Source organism: Pelecanus crispus, chromosome 26, assembly GCF_030463565.1.
Source record: "Pelecanus crispus isolate bPelCri1 chromosome 26, bPelCri1.pri, whole genome shotgun sequence".
NCBI classification, from domain to species: Eukaryota; Metazoa; Chordata; class Aves; order Pelecaniformes; family Pelecanidae; genus Pelecanus; species Pelecanus crispus.
In genome coordinates this window covers 1,344,201-1,363,697 of record NC_134668.1, presented here as the reverse complement: position 1 = coordinate 1,363,697, position 19,497 = coordinate 1,344,201, and the positions used below count along the sequence as shown (strand labels likewise).

The following is a 19,497-nucleotide window of genomic DNA, read 5'->3' as shown; positions in this document are numbered from 1 at the left end:
GGGTGCCACCTGTGGGGTACGGTCCCCGTCGTGGTGTCCCCATCACGGTGTCCCCGGTGGGATGCCACGTGTGGGGTATGGTCCCCATCGCGGTGTCCCCATCGCGGTGTCCCCATCGCGGTGTCCCCGGTGGGATGCCACCCGTGGGGTATGGCCCCGTCATGGTGTCCCCAGTGGCGTGCCACCCATGGGGTATGGTCCCCATCACGGTGTTCCCGGTGGGATGCCACGCGTGGGGTATGGTCCCCGTCGTGGAGTCCCCATCACGGTGTCCCCGGTGGGATGCCACGCGTGGGGTATGGTCCCCATCGTGGTGTCCCCCGGTGGGGTGCCACCCGTGGGCTATGGTCCCCGTCGCGGTGTCCCCGTCGCGATGCCGTTCATGGGGTGTGGTCCTTGGGGCGTCCCCATCCTGGTGTCCCCCCGCAGGTGTCCCCCGTGGGGTGCTGCCACGGGATGCTCCCCGCTGCGGTGTCCCCGGTGGGGCGTCCCCGGTGGGGTGCGGGCACCGGGGTGACCCCGGTGGGGTCCCCTCCCTGGGGTGTGGCCGCGGGGGTGTCGTCACCCGTGTCCGTGCTGATGTCACCCGTGGGGGTGTCCCCCATGGCGGTGCCCCCCCACCCCCACCCCCCCCCCCGGGGTCCCGCTCCGTGCCCATCTATAGACAAAAAATCCCCCCGCGGGAGAAGGGGCGTGGCCTCGCATTGCCCCGCCCCTCCCTCATGCATAATGCATCGCCTCATTAGCGCGCGGTGACGCAGCGGGCGCTGGGCCAATGGGCGGGCGGTGACGCCGTTCGGTAGAAAGCGCCCGCCCGCGGCCCAGAGCGCGAGCAGGGACGGGAGCGGCCGCCGCCATGGTGGGGCTCGGGCACCGGGACCGGGCACCGGGGCGGGCACCGGGCACCGGCACCGGGCGGGCACCGGGCACGGGCACGGGCACCGGGCGGGCATCGGGCACCGGCACCGGGCGGGCATCGGGCACGGGCACGGGCACCGGGCGGGCGTCGGGCGGGCATCGGGCACCGGGCACGGGGCGGGCACCGGGCGGCCGTCGGGCGGGCACCGGCCGTCGGGCGGGCGTCGGGCACCGGGCGGGCACCGGGCACCGGCATCGGGCGTCGGGTATCGGCACCGGCACCGGCTGCGGGGGTCGCGGGCGGGGGTCGCGCCGGGGGTGGGGGGGCTCGGCGGGGCGGGGGGGGGGGGGGCTCGGCGGGCGCAGCCGGTAGCGCTGCATCCCCGAGGGCGCGGGCGGGGCCGGTGCCGGTGCCCGCTGACCGCCGCCCTCTCCCCCCGCAGTGCGACTTCTCGGAGGAGCAGACTGCGGGTGAGTGACCGGTACCGGGGGCGACCACCCCCAACACCCCCCCACCCCCCCCCGACGGCTCCGGGAACCGGGCCCCCCCCCCCCCCCCCCCCGGCCCCGCCGTTCTCAGCGCTTCCTGCGCGGCCGCGGGCGGGGCCTTGCCCGGGGCAAAGTCGCCACCGGGTGGGGCCGATCGTGCCGGGGGGTGCGGAGCTGGGGGGGTGCGGGCCCGGGGGGGTGCGGGGCGGGGGGATGTAGGGCCCTGGGGGGGGTGCGGGGCCCGGGGGGTGCGGGGCCGGGCCCGGGGGGGTGCGGGGCAGGGGATGTAGGGCCCGGGGGGGGGATGTAGGGCCCGGGGGGGGGTGTGCGGGCCCCGGGGGGGTGCGGGCCCGGGCCGGGGGGGTGCGGGCCCCTCCTGCGCCATTTGCCCTTATTTGGGCAGAGCGCGGGGCCGGGCCGCGCATTCCTGCGGGGCGAGGCCGCCCCGGTCCCCTCCCGGCGGGGGCGGAGCGGCCCGGATGCCTGGATCCGCTGCGGGGGGGCGGGGAAGGGCGGGGGGGGCAGCATCCCCGCCCCGGGCACGGCGGCCGCGGCCCCCACCCCGGCCGGCGTCGGGTTCCACCGGGAAACCGGATCCCACCTGGGAACAAAACCCGACCGGGGGGGGGGGGGGATGGGGACAGGATCGCGCAGGGTCCTGGGGCGCAGGTGGTGGGGTCCCAGGGGTGCGGGGTCCCCAAGGTGCAGAGTGCCCAAAGTGTGCGGGGTCCCCAAAGTGTGCGGGGTCCCCAAAGTGTGCGGGGGTCCCCAAAGTGTGCGGGGGTCCCCAAAGTGTGCGGGGGTCCCCAAAGTGTGCGGGGTCCCCAGGGGTGCGGGGGTCCCCAAAGTGTGCGGGGTCCCCAGGGGTGCAGGGTCCCCAGGGGTGCAGGGTCCCCAGGGTGCGGGGTCCTAGGGGTGCAGGGGTCCCCGGGGTGCGGGGGTCCCCAAAGTGCAGGGTCCCCAGGGGTGTGGGGTCCCCAAGGTGCAGGGTATCCAGGGGTGCGGGGTCCCCAAAGCGCGGGCTCCCCAGGGTGCAGGGTCCCCAAGGTGTGGAGTCCCAGGGGTGCGGGGGGTCCCCAAAGCGCAGGGTCCCAGGGTGTGGGCTCCCCAGGGTGCAGGCTCTGGGGTCCCGTCAGCGCGGGGGCTGCAGTGTCCCTCAGGGTGGGAGGTCTGGCGAGGGGGTCCCGGTACCTTGGGGGTCCCGGCGCATCGGGGGTCCCGGTACCTTTGGGGGTCCCGGCGGCACTGACGCGGGGGGGCTCCGGCAGAGTTCAAGGAGGCGTTCCAGCTCTTCGACCGCACCGGCGACGGCAAGATCCTGTACAGCCAGTGCGGGGACGTGATGCGGGCGCTGGGCCAGAACCCCACCAACGCCGAGGTCATGAAGGTGCTGGGCAACCCCAAGAGCGATGGTGAGCGGCGGGGGGGGGACACCCCCAGATTCCCCAGGGACCCCCAGACCCACCCGGCCCCCCGCCCACGGCCCCTCTCCCCCGCAGAGATGAACGTGAAGACGCTGAACTTCGAGCAGTTCCTGCCCATGATGCAAACCATCGCCAAGAACAAGGACCAGGGCTGCTTCGAGGACTACGTGGAGGGGCTGCGGGTCTTCGACAAGGAGGGCAACGGCACCGTCATGGGGGCCGAGATCCGCCACGTCCTCGTCACCCTGGGTGAGTGTCACCGTGCCCCCCCCCAAATCCCTGCGAGCGCGCGGGGACCCCACGGCCGTCCCTGAGGACCCCCACCCACTGAAGCCCATCCAGCCCCAGGGATCCCATGAGCTCCCGGCCAGCCCTGGGCTCCTCGCAAGCCCCCGCCCATCTCCAGGGACCCCCCAAAAGGCCCATGGGCGCTGGGGACCCCTGGCGCATCCCCCCCCCTCGCCCCGGGGTGACGCGGGCTGTCCCGCAGGCGAGAAGATGACGGAGGAGGAGGTGGAGCAGCTGGTGGCCGGGCACGAGGACAGCAACGGCTGCATCAACTACGAAGGTGAGGACGGGGGGTCCTGGGGGTCCCAGGGGTGCTGGGGGTCCCAAGGGGGGGCTGGGGGTCCCAGGGGGGCTCGAAGCGGCCCCCGTTCCCTCCCTGACCATCGTCTCCTTCCTTCCTCCCAGCGTTTGTGAGACACATCTTGTCAGGGTGACGCCGCAGGGGTACGCCTCCCCCCCCGCTCCCCTCAGTTGATTTAAATTTTTACTTTTTTTTTTTTTTTTTTTCCTTCCTATTTTTTCCGGTGGTGTCTTTTTTTTTTTTTTTTTTTTTTTTTTTTAAAAAAGAAAAAAAAAAAAGCCAAAGGCCGCCTGGTTTGCGCTCTCGCCCTTGGTGCAGCCTCCCCCCCCCGCATGCCCCTCTCTGCATGGAGCCCCCCCCCCCCCCCCCCCCGCTGCGCACCGGGGCCGGGATGCGGGTGCTGGGGTTGGGGGGGGCCCGGCGCAGCCCCCCCGGCAGCGAGGGCAGCGGTGTCGGGCCGGGGCTGCAGCGACTCCGGTTCCTCCTTGCGCTCTTCAGCCGTTTGACTTTGGGTTTCCTGCCTCTCTCCGGGACACGGGCTGGGGGGGCCCGGCAGAGCCGCCCCCCCCCTCACCCCGCTTCCCCCCCCTTCTCTCCGCAGAGCTGGTCCGGATGGTGCTGAGCGGCTGAAGCCCCTTCCTGGCGCCATCCCCCCCGCCCCCCGCCGGCACTTGGGGGGGGGCTTTGTGCCTTTTCCCTGCGTTTTCCTGCCACCGCCACCAAGCCCCCCCCCCCCCCGCCGCTCCTGGCCCCTCCGGCTAAGTTATTGCTCCGCGGCATCAAATAAAATGTCGGAACGGTGACGCTGGGTCTGTGAATGTCTCGTGCACCACCCTCCCCCCCCCCCCCCCCCCAAATCGTGTGTGTGTCCCCCCCCCGAGATCAAGCATATGCCTGCCAAATCGTGTGTGTGTGTGTGTCCCCAGATCGAGTGTGTGGGCCCCCCCCCCCAATCCTGCATGTGCCCCCAAATCCTGCATGCCCACCCAAATCGTGTCTGCCCCAGATTGCGTGTATGCCCCCCCAATCCTGCGTGTGCCCCCTCCAAATCCTGCGTGCCCCCTAAAGCATGTGCCCCCAATTGTCTGCCCCCCCAAATCGTGTCTGCCCCAGATTGCGTGTATGCCCCCCCCCCAATCCTGCGTGTGCCCCCTCCAAATCCTGCGTGCCCCCCAAAGCGTGTGCCCCCAATTGTCTGCCCCCCCCAAATCGTGTGTGCCCCCAGATTGCGTGTATGCCCCCCCCATCCTGCGTGTGCCCCCGCCAAATCCTGCGTGCCCCCCAAAGCGTGTGCCCCCAATTGTCTGCCCCCCCCAAATCGTGTGTGCCCCCAGATTGCGTGTATGCCCCCCCAATCCTGCGTGTGCCCCCCCCCCCCGATCCTGTGTGCCCCCCAAATTGTATGTGTGCGCCCTCTCCAAATCCTGCATGTGCCCCCTCCAAATTCTGCATGTACCCCCTAAATCCTGCGTGCCCCCCCCCCAGTCATGTGCATCCCCCCCCCCCCCCCCCCCCCCCCCCCCCCCCCCCAACCCCAGACAGACCCTGCACCACGAGGCCGTTTCTTCCCGCCCCGGGGACTTGGAATTTTATTTTTTGTTGGTGGTTTTTTTTTTAAAAAAAGAACAAAACAAAAGGGGGGGGACAATTGGGGAACAGGTTTTTTTTTTGGGGGGGGGGGGAATGCCCATGTACCAGGTGGGATTGGAGCTGTCTCATAAATAGCCGGGGGGGGGGAGCGGGGTCCCCGGCCTGCCTGGGGAGACCAACACTTAAATAAAATCCGGGACAATCATAAAAAAAATACCAAAGCTGAGGGGGTGGTGGTGGGGGATGGGGAGTCGGGGAGGGGGGGGGGCTTCTTTTGGGGCTCCTTGCGGGGGGGGAGGGGGGCCGGTCTCCCCAGGCCGGTGCTGGCGGCGGGGCTGGGGGGGCTGCGGCGTCGCGGGGCCTCACTGCGTGGGGGGGACGGGGGTGGCCGTGCTGGGGCTGGGCGCGATGGGGTCCGTCTGCAGGGGGGCGCCTTGGTCTGTGGGGAGAGAAAAGAAAAAAGGGGGGGGGGGGGGGAGCGGGTCAAATCTGGGGGGGCAAGGGGGGTGCGCAAGCACCTCTTGCCCCACAGCGCCCCGGAAGGGTTGAGCCCCCCCGCCGCCCCCAGCCCCATGCCCGCGAATGGGCCCCCCACCCCCCGCTCGCGGTGGGTGCCCCCCTCCCCGTCCCCGGGGGTTCCCCCCCAACCCGCCGCTCCCCCCCCCGCAATGTCTCACCTGCGAGGAGGCCGGGGTTGGGAAGAAGGCTTCCCTGCACGGCGGCCACGATGGCGGGGCTGTGCGCGGCGGCCGAGCCCCCCGCGAAGTGCGGCAGGGCCAGGCCGGGTGGGTGGGTGTTGGGGGGCAGCCCCCCGGACGGCATGCTGCTGGCGAGGGCCCCATGCAGCGGGAGGGCGGGCGGGTTAGCGGGGAAAGTGGCGCCGAGGGGCTCGGCGGGGGGGTTAGCCATGCTAAATGGGATGGCGGATGGAGGCAATCCGAAGGGCAGGGCCGCGGGCGCATTACCGGGCACGGCGGGGTGGCCGCTGCCACCGAGGCTCCCAGCCAGGCTCTGGGATGGCGGCTGCTGCCCGGGGAACGGCGCCGGGACTGCGGGGAGAGCCGAGGGGGGGTGTCAGCGCCGGGACCCCCCCAGCGTTGAGATCCACTCCCCACCCAGCCCTCGGCACCGCGCTCACCATGCGGGACGGCCGGGGCGCCCGGCGGCGGGGGCGGCTGCGGCGGGGGGGCCCCGGGCAGCGGCTGCCCCACGGGCTCGGCGGGGGCCACCATGGCGGGGGCGGGCGGCGCGCCCAGCGGGTGGGCGGCGGGGGCCAGGGGGGCGCCGGCGGCGGGCAGGGGTTGAGCCCCCGGCGGGAGCGGGGGCGGCTGCTGCTGTTGCTGCTGCTGGAGGTGCTGGAAGTGCTGCTGGCGGGCGCGCATCTCGGCGTACTTCAGCTGCTCCATGTGGAAGGCCTGTCGGTCCGCCAGCAGCTGCTGCCGCTGGTACTCGAGCTGGGGGGGACGAGGAGAGGGGCAGGGGGGGTCAGCAGGGGATGCTGGAGTTGGGGGGCACGCGCCTGTTCCCCCCCCCCATGGTCACCAGTGGCACTCACGGCCTCGCGCTCCCGGTCCATGATGGTCTCCAGCTCCTCGAAGTGCCGCAGCTTGATCTCCAGCTTCTTCATCTGCGTCTCCACCAGCAGTGCCACCAGCGATTTGATCTTACGCTCCTCCACAGCTGCCAAGTGCTGGGTGGGGGAACCAGGGTGGGGGTCAGCACCCGCACCCAGGCTGCACCCCCCAACCCCCAAACCCCGACCCCAGCCCCTCACCTTGGCCTTCACGGCGGCGGCGGCCAGCGCGGCGGCAGCGGCGGTGGAGAGGTTCCCCTCGCCGATGTCCCGCTCCACCTTGGCCTTGCGCTCAGCCTCGGGCTCCGGGGGCTCCTTGGGCACCTCGTCTGGCCCCTCCTTCGCCTCCTTCTCCTTCTCCGGCTCCCCTGCGGCCGGGCCGGCGCCGCGTCGGCAGAGCTGCGGAGGGCTCGGAGCCCCCCCGAAGCCCAGCCGGGCCCCCCGCAAACTCACCTGCGCCATCACCATCACCCTTGTCAGGCTCCTTCTCGCCCTCCACCTCCTTCCCCTTCTCCTCCTCCTTCTTGGGTGCCTCCCCGGGCTTCTCCTTCACCTCCTCCTCGGCGGCGCCATCCCGGGGCTCCTGGGGAGGGAACCGGCCCCGCGGGCGCTCCGAGTCCCCGCGCCGGCCGCCCTCCCCGAGCCCCCCCCCGCGCCCCCTCGCCGGGGCCAGCCGCTACCTTCGCCTCCTTCTTCTCCTCCGCCGGCTGCGCCTCCGCCCGCGCCTCCTCCGCGCTGCTCTCCTCTGGGGAAACGCAAGCGTGGGGTCAGGCCCCCTCGCCCCCCCCGCTGCTGCCACTCGCCCCAGGGCTGGCAAACTCATCACACCCCTGCCCCGCCGCCTCACCTATCCGCTCCGGCTCGTCGGAGGTGGTGCCGGCGATGCCGCTGCTCTCCAGCCCGAACGCGGGGTCGGCCTTGCCCGTCACCTTGGCCGCCTCCTCCACCTTACGGACGTGGGCCTCCACCAAGGCCGTGGGCACCTCCTCCTTCATCTTGGAGAATTCCTCTGTGGGGCAGCGCCATGGGCCCTCAGTGGGGCTGGCAATGGGGCCCCCAACGCCCCTCGGAGCCAGCCCTGCCCCTCAGCACCGTATATCCCTCAGGGGGCTCATCCCAGCCCCATAGGTCTCATCCTGTCTCCACACAGGCCTCGTCCTGCCCCTCTGTAGGACGCCCTATAGGACTCATCCCATCTCCTCCTAAGAGTCAGCCCGTCTCCCCATAGGAATCCCTATAGGACTCATCCATCTCCCCACAGGACGCATCCATCTCCCCATAGGACTCATCCAGCTCCCCACAGGCCTCATCCCAGCTCCTCCTAAGACTCCGTTTATCTCCCTGTAGGAATCCCTATATGCCTCATTCCCTTCTCCCTATAGGACTCTTCCTGCTTCCCCATAGGACTTGCACTGTCTCCCCACAGCACTCATCCCGTCTCCCCACAGGAATCCCTATAGGTCTCCATTGTCTCTCTATAAGACTCATCCAGCTCCCCACAGGCCCCTTCCCATCTGCCTATAGCACTCTTCCTGTCTCCCCACAGGACTTGTACTGTCTCCCTGTAGGATTCCCTATAGGACTCAATCATCTCCCCACCAGCTTCATCCCATCTGCCTATAGGACTCATCCCAGCTCCTCGGAAGACTCATCCTGACTCCCTATAGGACTCCCCATAGGACTCAGCCCTTCTCCCTATAGGACACTTCCTGTCTCCCCATAGGACTTGTACTGTCTCCCTACAGGACTCCCTATAGGACTCAAATCGTCTCCCCACCGGCTTCATCCCATCTGCCTATAGCACTCATCCCAGCTCCTCATAAGACTCATCCTGTTTCCCCACAGGACTCCCTATAGGGACTCAGCCCTTCTCCCTATAGCACTCATCCCATCTCCCCATAGGACTCCCTATAGCACTCATCCCATCTCCCCAGAGGACTCCCTATAGGACTCAACCTGTCTCCCCACAGGCGTCATCCCATCGCCCCATAGGACTGATCCTCTCTCCCCATAAGACTCGTTCTATCTCCCTGTAGGAATCCCTACAGGACTCATTCCCAGCTTCCTATCGGCCTCGTCTCGGCTCCCCACAGGACTGATCCATCTCCCCAGAAGAGCTGCCCTGTCTCCCTATAGAAATCCTTATAGGGCTCATCCCATCCTCCTATAGGACTCCCCCATCTCCTATAGGCCCTGTCCCCTCGCCCCATAGGACCAAGCCCATCTCCCTATAGGACTCCCCCCTCTCCTATAGGCCCTGTCCCCTCTCCCCACAGGCCCTGTCCCCTCGCCCCATAGGACCCAGCCACCTCCCCATAGGACCCAGCCCATCTCCCCATAGGACTCCCCCATCTCCTATAGGCCCTGTCCCCTCGCCCCATAGGACCAAGCCCATCTCCCCATAGGACTCCCCCATCTCCTATAGGCCCTGTCCCCTCGCCCCATAGGACCAAGCCCATCTCCCTATAGGACTCCCCCCTCTCCTATAGGCCCTGTCCCCTCTCCCCACAGGCCCTGTCCCCTCGCCCCATAGGACCCAGCCATCTCCCCATAGGACCCAGCTCATCTCCCTATAGGACTCCCCCCTCTCCCCCAGGCCCTGTCCCCGCGCCCCATAGGACCCAGCCACCTCCCCATAGGACCCAGCCCATCTCCCCATAGGACTCCCCCATCTCCTATAGGCTCTGTCCCCTCGCCCCATAGGACCCAGCCCATCTCCCCACAGGACTCCCCACTCTCCTATAGGCCCTGTCCCCTCTCCCCCAAGCCCTGTCGCCTTGCCCCAGCCCATCTCCCCCAGGACCCCCCCTCTCCCCCAGGCCCCATCCCCCCAGGACTCAGCCAGGCCCCCCCGCACCGCATTACCCAGCGCCGACTTGGCGGCGGCGGAGGCGACGCGGGGGTCCACGACGGAGGCCAGGAAGGCGACGGTGCTCATGACGGGGTTGCCGGACTGGCTGAAGGGGATGGGCTGGTAGGCCAGCGGCCCCAGCGACGCCTCCGAGTCCTCCAGGTAGGGATCCTCGATGGGCAAGCGCAGGAAGTGCAGGATGCACTCGTCCTGCGTCCGGCTCCCCACGTGCTCCGACACCTTGTTCCAGTCGTCCTTGTACATCTCCAGGGCCTGCGGGATGGAGGCGGGGGAGCGTCAGCGGGGTCCGGCGGCCCCCGTTTCCCCTCTCCCCGTGGGTCCCCGCTCACCTCCAGCAGCAGCAGTGTCTCCTGCTCCGTCCACTCCCGCGTGGCGCTGGCGGCGGCTTTGCTCTGCGGAGCAGGGAAAGGAGGGGTGAGCGGCGGCGGGCAGGGGGGCCGGGGCCGGGGCTGGGGGGCACCCACCTTGGAGGGGACGTTCTTCTTGGTGTACATGTCGGTGCGGAGGCCGAAGTTCTGCATGTCGGCCGGCTTCTCCTTGCTCTTGTCGGGGAAGTTCAGCATCTGCTGCGAGGCCGAAGTCTGCTGCCAGGGGAGGAGAGGGGGCGCTGGGGACGCGGCCGTGGGGCCAGGCCGCGAGGACGCCGGTGCCTTCGTGCGCGTCCCCCCCACCCCGTCCCCATCCCAGAGAAGCCTTCGTGCCCCATCTCGTCACGGTGTCCCCCCCGCGTCCCTGCTCCCCGGGGCAGGGCGGCATGCGGGGCGCGAGGGGGAGGAGGGAAGGAGCCTTCCTCGGCCAGCGGCGGGGGGACAGACCCCAAGGAGCCGCCTACCAGCTCCGGCTTCCCCTTCACCGTCTCGGTGACGAGGTCTTCGATCTCTTTGCTCTTGCGGCCCGTCTTGGCGTCGCCGTCGCTCTGCCGGCCCTGAGGCACGGATCGAAGCTGTGCGATCCCCCCCCACCCCCCCCAAAACCCCAACCCGGCTCCCACCCCGCGCCCGGCCCCCACGGGGACCGGGGAAAAGGCAAAAGGGGGGGGACGGACACACAAACGCGGTTGGGCGAGGAGCGGCCGCCGCCGCGCACCCACCTGGGGCGTCTTGGGCTGCAGCGGCACCAGCCCCGAGGGCGTATCGGCCAGGACGTGGAAGTGGGAGGTCGGCGGGGGGCCCATGGGGGTGGGCCGGCTCTCGGCGTCCACCTGGTAGTTGATGAGGCCCCACTGCTCCAGGAAAGCGTGGACCCTGCGGAGAGCCGGGGCTCAGACCCCCCCCCAGCCCCCCGGGGTGCCAAATCGATCCGCCCCGGCCCCACCGGCGTCGGACCCACCGCATGATGGCACAGACGTCGCCGGCCAGGTTGCGGCGGCACGCCGTGGAGGTCAGGTACTCCTGCGGGTTCAGCCGGTACGTGTCAATCATGAAGTTGCGGTAAGCCAAGTATCTGGGGGGGACAGCGGCGAGGCGTCAGCGCCGGGTGCGGCCCTGCCGGCACCGGGAGGGAGGGGGAAGCGAGGGGGGGGGACAGGTTCGGCCTCACATTTCGGGGGTCTTGGATTTATTCTTGCCGTTGAAGAACTCGGGCAGGGCTCGGCGCTCGATGGCGTGGACGCTGCAAGAGATCATGGAATCTTTTGGGTTGGAAAAGCCCTTGAAGATCACCCAGTCCAACCAGTAACCCAACGCTGCCAAGGCCGCCACTAAACCAGTTAAGGGCAGAGTCATAATTCCATGTTCCCTGGCTTGCTGGCTGGATTATTTGTTAATGAAAGTAAAACTGGGAATCATTAAGGTTGGAAAGGACCTCCAAGATCATCAGCCCAACCGTCAACCCAACACCCCCCCATGCCCACTAAACCATGTCCCAAAGTGCCACCTCTGCCCGTTTTTTGAACCCCTCCAGGGCTGGGGACTCCCCCACCTCTCTGGGCAGCCTGTTCCAACGCTTGACCACTCTTTCCATGAAGAAATTTTTCCCAATATCCAATCTAAACGGCTGTGCTCGGGAGAGGGCCCGGCCCCGCGGCCCTGCACCGTCATCCTCGGCTGTCCCATACCTGTTGTAGTCGAACCAGGCGGCGTAGCTGGGGATGATGATGTGGTGGGTCTGCTCCGTCACGTTGTCCTCATGCAGGTCGGGGTTCTTGGCCTGCTCCCCCTTGCTCCCCGTGCCGTTCTCCTCCTCGTCCTGCCCAGAGACCAGCACCGCATGGGCAACGGGGTCCTGAGCCCCCCCTTTTTGCACCCTTCCTCATCCTCACCGCGAGCAGGATGAGGCCAACGGCTCAGGGCAAAGCTGCCTGCAGCCCCAGGGGTGAGGGGAAGGGCTGAAAGGGGCCTTTTTGTACCCAAAAGAGGGACAAGGGAAGAGGACTAAAGAGGTGACCACCCAGCGATGGCGACCCCCGTGCCAGGGTGGGAATATCTTCCATGGGGACGGCACCGGCCAGGCCCGGGCCTCACCTTGCCAGCCGTCTCCATGCTCTCATCCTCCTGCTCATCTGGAAGAGAGGAGAGCAGGGGCAGTTTTGGGCAGTGCCGGGCGCGCAGTGCCGGGGGAAGGTGCCGCGGCGCTCGGCCCCAGCGGCTCGGACTCACCCAGGTCGGTCATGGTGCCCCCCTTGACGGGTGCAGACTCCGAGTCCTTCTTGGTGTTGACTGCAGGAGGGAAGCGGCACTGAGCACCCCAAAGATGGGCTCCCCCCCACCCCAGCCCACGCTCGTGACAGGGGGGAACCCCGTGGGGTGGCTGCCGGCCCCCCCAGCCCTGACCTGTCTTGGGCAGGGTGACCTCCTCCACGTTGGGGACGGGCGAGGGCTCGTCCATGTCCTTCGTCAGGTCCTCCTGCTCCTCCTCGCGGTGCCCGCGCTTGGATTTGTTGTAGGGGGTGGAGGGTCTGCGAAGGGAGAGACCCCCCCGCCCCCGTGTCCCTGTCACCACCGCACCCCAAGGGCCGGGCTCCCCACAGCCGCTGCCCCCCCCCGGGGCTGGATGCGGCCCCGCCGCCCCCCCAGCCCAGGCTCACCCCTTCTTCGCGTTCTTCTTCTTGGCCTCTGGGGTGGGCGAAGGGGAGGGCGAGCGCTTTCGCTTCTTGTAGTTGCCCCCCTTCTTGTCCCGCCGGTCCGAGTCGGGGCTGTTCACCTTGGGGGGGGGACACGGGGGGGTGTCACCGGGTCCAACCGAGCGGGATGGCCAAGCACGGCCCCCCCACCATCGCCCCCCGCCGCGGCTTCGCGGCCCCGCTCTGACCTCATCCGTCAGCGTCTTGGCCGAAATCTTCTTCCTGCGGGCGACAGGGCTCTTCTCGTCCGTCACCTCGTAGTCTTCCTCGTTCATCCACTCGTTGAAGGTGTCCGTGTCCAGGATCCACTTGGCGTGGACCTGCCGGGCAGGGGCGCGGGGACGTCAGGCAGCCAAGCGGGCAGGGGAGGGGGCTGCAGCCGCCATCTCAGCCCGGGGGACCCCCGTTACCTTCCGGGGCTTCTCCGGCGTTGGGGCGTCCTCTACAGAGGCCTCAATCTCGCTGGCGGGGATCCAGGTGTCATAACTGCAGGCGCAGAGGGACGGGGTGAGCGTGGCGGGCACGGGGGGCTCCATCGGGCGTCACCCGCGTCCCCGCAGCCCCTGCCCGGCACCCCCTCACCTGTCGGGGTAGTAGCCCCAGTGCAGCAGGACCTGCTTGTCGCGCTTCATGACCGGCCGGACCCACTCCTCTGCAGGAGACACGGAGCGGGGTCAGCGCTGAGCCACTGTCCCACCAAGAGCCGCCTGTGACCGCCGAGCGCGGCTCCGGCCCCCAAAAAGCCCACCCCGCCCCGGGGTGTTTCGCCGTGAGTGCGGAGCAGGGGGCTCCTCCTCGCACCCACCTTCCTCCAGGTTCCCGGGGACGGGGCAGACGATGTGGGAAGCGTTGCTCTTGTCCTCAGTCACCGTGCCCTGCGAGGAGAGCAAGGGGAGCGGGGCCAGGGCTGAGTGCCGGGACGAGGCGTCGGGTGAGCCCCCCGCCAGCCCTGTGCCCCCCACCCTGGCGCTGCCACCGACCTGGTGCCTCTTGACGATGTCTTTCAGCTTGCTCAGCAGCTTGGGCTCAATCTCCTGGTGCAGGAAGATGTTGGGCCGGGCCAGGCAGTTGTTCTGAGGAAGGAGAGCAGAGCGGTGAGCGGGTGGGGGACGGGGGGGTCCCGGGGAGGGCCGGGGGCGGCACCTCTTACCTGCACCAGGGATTTCTCGATGGTCATGAACATCTCCACGTTGCGGTCCATCCGCGAGGGATTCTGGAAATCGAAACGCCGCCTTATTGGAAGAAAAGAGCGACTCTCATGAAAGCCACAGCTCAGGTCTCCTCGTCAGCATCCAAAGCCTGGCGGGGGGGGGTTGGGGGGGGTGGGACACACATGTGCCCAAACCCCCTCGGGGCTCTGTGGTGGAGCGGGGGGACGGGGCCGTGCCCCAGCACCTGCTTGCCGTGGAGGTGGGTGCCCCTACAAGCAGCCCACCCCCCTGCGGACCCCGGCCAAGGCCACCCCAGGGCGTTCCTGTGGAGGGGCCCCCCCCAGCCCTGGCCCCGGGACCCCCGCCGTGGCCCCCCCAGCCGCTGCCAGGCCCCCCAGCGCTGCCGGGCACAGGCAGGCACTCACCATCCTTGGTCGCTCTTGAATTTATAGGCCGCTGCCAGGATGTGGCACAGGGCTCCTCCCGCCTTGAAATCCAAGAAGCATTTTATCTGCAACGGGGAGAAAGGGGTTGGGGGGGGGGGCGGCTGCGCAGTGGGGCGGCGTCCCTGGTGCAGCAGGGAGCCGGGCGGGGTGCCAGCCCCTCACTGGGGTGCTGTTCTCACGTTTGGGTGCTATCCCCTCATCGGGGTGCCATTCCCTCACTGGGGTGCCATCCCCTCGTTGGGGCGCCATCCCCTCACCAGGGTGCTGTCCCCTTGTTGGGGTGCCATCCCCTCGTTGGGGTGCCATCCCCTCATCGGGGTGCCAGCCCCTCACTGGGGTGCTGTCCCCATGTTTGGGTGCCATCCCCTCATCGGGGTGCCATCCCCTCATCGGGGTGCCATCTCCTTATCAGGGTGCCATCCCAGTGTTTGGGTGCCATCCCCTTATCAGGGTGCCATCCCCATGTTTGGGTGCCATCCCCTTATCAGGGTGCCATTGCCATGTTTGGGTGCTATCCTCTTGTTGGGGTGCCATCCCCTCAACAGGGTGCCATTCCCTTACCAGGGTGCCACCCCCTGCCACGCCATCAGGGTGCCATCCCAGTGTCTGGGTGCCATCCCCTTATCAGGGTGCGATCCCCATGTCTGGGTGCCATCCCTTTATCAGGGTGCTGTCCCCATGTTTGGGTGCTATCCCCTCATCGGGGTGCCATCCTCCTGTCAGGGTGCCATCCTCCTGTCAGCGTGCCATCCCCATGTTTGGGTGCCATCCCCATGTCTGGGTACCATCCCCTCATTGGGGTGTCATCCTCCTGTCAGGGTGCCATCCCCTTGTTGGGGTGCCATCCCCATGTTTGGGTGCCATCCCCTCATTGGGGTGCCATCCCCATGTCTTGGTACCATCCCCTCATTGGGGTGTCATCCCCATGTTTGGGTGCCATCCCCTTGTTGGGGTGCCATCCCCATGTTTGGGTGCCACCCCCTTGTTGGGGTGCCATCCCCCTGTCAGGTGCCATCCCCTTGTTGGGGTGCCATCCCCATGTCTGGGTACCATCCCCATGTTTGGGTGCCATCCCCTTGTTGGGGTGCCATCCCCCCGTCGGGTGCCATCCCCTTGTTGGGGTGCCATCCCCATGTCTGGGTACCATCCCCATGTTTGGGTGCCATCCCCTTGTTGGGGTGCCATCCCCCCGTCGGGTGCCACCCCCTTGCTGTGCTCGGTCCCTGGCCTGGGGGGCAGTCCCTGCGGTGCTGGGGCACTGTGCCCAGCTGGGGACCTGTCCCTGTGTCGGGACACCGTCCCCAGGTCCCTGCGCCGCTGTCCGTAGTCGGGGCCCTGTCCCAGAGCGGGGTGCTGTCCCCGGTGGGACGCTCTCCCTCGGGGGATGCTGTCCCCGGTGGGGCAGGGACCCTGCCTGGGGGCAGTCCCAGCAGGACAGTGCCCAAGTGTCACCGGGCGCTATCCCCAGGACACCGGCGTGCCGGCCCTGCCCGGGGCACTGTCCCCTGTCCCCGGGTGCTGTCCGTGGTCAGGCGCTGGCCCTGGGCTGGGACGCTGGCCCTGGGTCGTCCCAGTGCTGAACTGGGTGGCTGGGGCCTTGTCCCCAGGTCTGTGGGGAGCTGTCCCCCCTCGGGGCCCTGTCCCCAGGTCTGTGGGGAGCTGTCCCCCCTCAGGGACTTGTCCCTGGTTCATTGAGGTGCTGTCCCTGCTCAGCCTGGTCCCCAGGACTTTGGGACCTTGTTCCCGGCTCATTGAGGTGCTTTCCCCAGGTCTTTGGGGAGCTGTCCCTGCTTATGGCCTTGTCCCCAGGTCTTTGGGAGCCTTGTCCCCAGCTCATTGAGGTCTTGACCCCAGGTCTTTGGGGCCTTGTCCCTGCTCATGGCCTTGTCCCCAGGTCTTTGGGAGCCTTGTCCCCAGCTCATTGAGGTCTTGACCCCAGGTCTTTGGGGCCTTGTCCCTGCTCATGGCCTTGTCCCCAGGTCTTTGGGAGCCTTGTCCCCAGCTCATTGAGGTCTTGACCCCAGGTCTTTGGGGCCTTGTCCCTGCTCATGGCCTTGTCCCCAGGTCTTTGGGGAGCTGTCCCTGCTCATGGCCTTGTCCCCAGGTCTTTGGGAGCCTTGTCCCCAGCTCATTGAGGTCTTGACCCCAGGTCTTTGGGGCCTTGTCCCTGCTCATGGCCTTGTCCCCAGGTCTTTGGGGCTTTGTCCCCAGCTCATTGAGGTCTTGACCCCAGGTCTTTGGGGCCTTGTCCCTGCTCATGGCCTTGTCCCCAGGTCTTTGGGGCTTTGTCCCCAGCTCATTGAGGTCTTGACCCCAGGTCTTTGGGGAGCTGTCCCTGCTCATGGCCTTGTCCCCAGGTCTTTGGGGCCTTGTCCCCAGCTCATTGAGGTCTTGACCCCAGGTCTTTGGGGAGCTGTCCCTGGCTCAGGGCCTTGTCCCCAGGTCTTTGGGGCCTTGTCCCCAGCTCATTGAGGTGCTTTCCCCAGGTCTTTGGGGAGCTGTCCCTGCTCATGGCCTTGTCCCCAGGTCTTTGGGGCCTTGTCCCTGGCTCACTGAGGTCTTGACCCCAGGTCTTTGGGGCCTTGTCCCTGCTCATGGCCTTGTCCCCAGGTCTTTGGGGCCTTGTCCCCAGCTCATTGAGGTCTTGACCCCAGGTCTTTGGGGAGCTGTCCCTGGCTCAGGGCCTCGTCCCCAGGTCTTTGGGGAGCTGTCCCTGCTCATGGCCTTGTCCCCAGGTCTTTGGGGCTTTGTCCCCAGCTCATTGAGGTCTTGACCCCAGGTCTTTGGGGAGCTGTCCCTGGCTCAGGGCCTTGTCCCCAGGTCTTTGGGGAGCTGTCCCTGCTCATGGCCTTGTCCCCAGGTCTTTGGGGCCTTGTCCCTGGCTCACTGAGGTCTTGTCCCCAGGTCTGTGGGGAGCTGTCCCCACTTGGGGCCTTGTCCCCGGTTCACTGAGGTGCTGTCCCTGCTCAGCCCTGTCCCCAGGTCTTTGGGGCCTTGTCCCCAGCTCATTGAGGTGTTGTCCCCAGGTCTGTGGGGAGCTGTCCCTGGCTCAGGGCCTTGTCCCCAGGTCTTTGGGGAGCGTCGTCCAGGTCACTGGGGCCTTGTCCCTGGCTCATCAGGGTGCTGTCCCCGCATCTTTGGGGCACCCTCCCTGCTCAGCCTTGTCCCCAGGTCTTTGGGGGGCGGTGTCCGGGTCACTGGGCCCTTGTCCCTGGCTCATTGGGGTGCTGTCCCTGCATCTTTGGGCTGCTGTCTCCATATCTTTGGGGTGCTGTCTCCATATCTTTGGGGTGCTGTCCCTGCATCTTTGGGCTGCTGTCCCCATATCTTTGGGGTGCTGTCCCTGCATCTTTGGGCTGCTGCCTCCATATCTTTGGGGTGCTGTCCCCATATCTTTGGGCTGCTGTCCCTGCATCTTTGGGCTGCTGTCTCCATATCTTTGGGGTGCTGTCCCTGCATCTTTGGGCTGCTGTCTCCATATCTTTGGGGTGCTGTCCCCATATCTTTGGGCTGCTGTCCCTGCATCTTTGGGCTGCTGTCCCCAGGATCTTTGGGCTGCTGTCCCCGCATCTTTGGGGTGCTGTCCCTGCATCTTCGGGGTGCTGTCCCCATATCTTTGGGCTGCTGTCCGCGCTCGAGGCCTTGTCCCCAGATCCCCGGGTGTCGCCTGGCCGCGTCCCCGCCGGGCCGCAGCCCCTGGCCCACCGTGTCCCCGTCCCCACCCGTGCCGCCGCCGGCTGCCCGCGCCCCGCTGCCCGCGCCCCGCTGCCCGCCGCGGCGGGGGGCTCACCGGCAGCTTGGTGAGCGGCGCGTTGCTGACGTGCTTGCCGAAGACCTCCTCCTGGAACTGCAGCAGCTGCACCACCAGGCTCGACAGCGACTTGTTGGTGGGGGGCTCGGCCTGGATGTACTGCGGGGAGGCGGGGGGGGGGGGGGGGGTCAGCGCCGCCGCCGGGGCCCGGGGAGTTGGGTTGGGGCTGGCGTTGGGGTTGGGGGGGGGGAGGCGGGGGCGGCGATGGCGGCGGCGGGGCCGTGACAGGCCGGGCCCGGTGGGGCGGGGGCCGGTGCCGGCGCCCCTCGCCCCCCCCCCCCCCGCCGCGGCCTACCTTCTTGTAGTTCTTTCCGAGCCAGATGCGGACGTTGTCGAACTGGCTGACGGTGTCCGAGGCCTCGTAGTATTTGACGTTGGGGCCGCCGTCCTTCTTCCGCACCGCCATCTTCGAGCGGGCCGGGGCCGCCTCCCGCCGCCTCCCGCCGCGCCGCGCCGCGCCCGCTCTACCGCCCCCTGCTGGCGCCGCGCCGCGCCGCGCCCGCTCTACCGCCCCCTGCCGGCGCCGCGCCGCGCCCGCTCTACCGCCCCCTGCCGGCCCCGGTGCGCACCGCCTCCTCCCGTCCGTTTCTGCGCCAGCGTTTCCCGTTCGCTCGGTACCGGCACAGCCGGGCCGCGGTTTCTTCTTGCCGGGTCTGGCGCTCGGTGGTGCCTCCCCGCTCCCCCCCGCGGGGGAGCCGGCCCGGTTGGGTGGTCCCCGGGTGTGGGGGGTGTGGGTCGGGGGGTACCGGGAGGAGCGGGGAGCCCCGGGGCGGGGGGGAGCCCCGGGCGCTGCGCACCGGGCGGGGCGGGGCGGGGCGGGCGGCGGCGGGGCCGGTCTAGGCGGAGCGCGGAGAAGGGTGGCGCGGGAGTCACGGTGGCCGAGTGGTTAAGGCGTTGGACTCGAAATCCAATGGGGTTTCCCCGCACAGGTTCGAATCCTGTCCGTGACGCCGAGCTCCCGTTTTTGCGGGGACTCACGGGGCCGCCCCCAACGGGGCCGCCGCGGGGTGCGGGGGGGGCGGGTGGCACCCGAGGGGGCTTCCAACCACCCCTCGCTGCTCTTTTAACAGCGGTGCTGGGGGGGGGGTGTTGGTTTTTTTGGGGAACCTCGGGGGGGGGCTGCAACGCCGGGTGCAGGGGACACCCCCCCCCTCCCCCGCGGCTGGAGCCCCCCCGGGACCCTCAGCCACCCCCCGGGGGGAGCCCGTTCCTCCCGGGGAGGGTCCCCGGCTGCAGGGCCCTGCAGCAGCACCCAGGAAAGGCGTTTCTCGATCTCAGCCAACACAAAGAGATGGGAGGGACCCCGTGGCCGGCGCAGCCCCCCCCCAAAACCGGGGAGGACCCCCCCCAAACCCCCCTCCCTTTGTCACACGGGACAGACGCCCCTTTGTCAAACAGCCCCGTGTCCGCCCTGGCAGGGGGCTGGGGGAGCAGGTGCAGACCCCCCAAGGTACCGAGACGCCGATAAAGCAACCAGAACGCTGTTTATTGATCGTTTAAATCCCTGCCTCGGCCCGGCACCGGACCGAGCTGCGGCCGGATCCGAGCAGTACAGACACCGGCGGAGAAGGTACTGTAAAAAAAAAAAAAAAAAAAAAAAAAGACAACAAAATAATAAACCAAATGCAAATAA

General features: G+C 68.4%; 2 protein-coding genes and 1 non-coding gene across 3 annotated transcripts; 2 read left to right on the top strand and 1 right to left on the bottom strand.

Annotated features, from left to right (window-relative positions):
* The first annotated feature begins 828 nt into the window (after positions 1 to 828).
* On the top strand, positions 829 to 4,021 carry MYL6 (myosin light chain 6). Its single transcript, XM_075724910.1, has 6 exons — positions 829 to 859; positions 1,302 to 1,329; positions 2,616 to 2,759; positions 2,847 to 3,020; positions 3,262 to 3,339; positions 3,962 to 4,021. Exons 1-6 carry the CDS (start codon positions 857 to 859, stop codon positions 3,988 to 3,990), a joined length of 456 nt encoding a protein of 151 aa, XP_075581025.1. The 5' UTR covers positions 829 to 856; the 3' UTR covers positions 3,991 to 4,021.
* A 401-nt stretch (positions 4,022 to 4,422) lies between these two features.
* SMARCC2 (SWI/SNF related BAF chromatin remodeling complex subunit C2) lies at positions 4,423 to 18,271 on the bottom strand. Its single transcript, XM_075724883.1, is given in 31 exon segments — positions 4,423 to 4,464; positions 5,317 to 5,379; positions 5,382 to 5,389; positions 5,628 to 5,999; positions 6,089 to 6,404; positions 6,506 to 6,640; positions 6,725 to 6,891; positions 6,977 to 7,106; positions 7,204 to 7,268; positions 7,371 to 7,532; positions 9,389 to 9,647; positions 9,725 to 9,787; positions 9,860 to 9,979; positions 10,228 to 10,320; positions 10,486 to 10,639; positions 10,725 to 10,838; positions 10,935 to 11,006; positions 11,452 to 11,582; positions 11,858 to 11,895; positions 11,993 to 12,052; positions 12,167 to 12,291; positions 12,421 to 12,536; positions 12,645 to 12,776; positions 12,867 to 12,942; positions 13,039 to 13,108; positions 13,262 to 13,331; positions 13,437 to 13,529; positions 13,607 to 13,688; positions 14,033 to 14,118; positions 17,844 to 17,963; positions 18,160 to 18,271. Coding segments are annotated over 31 exon segments (3,645 nt in total). The 5' UTR covers position 18,271.
* Positions 18,272 to 18,732: 461 nt separating this feature from the next.
* On the top strand, positions 18,733 to 18,814 carry TRNAS-CGA (transfer RNA serine (anticodon CGA)). Its single transcript has one exon. It is a non-coding gene; the product is annotated as a tRNA-Ser (tRNA).
* The last annotated feature ends 683 nt before the right edge of the window (positions 18,815 to 19,497 follow it).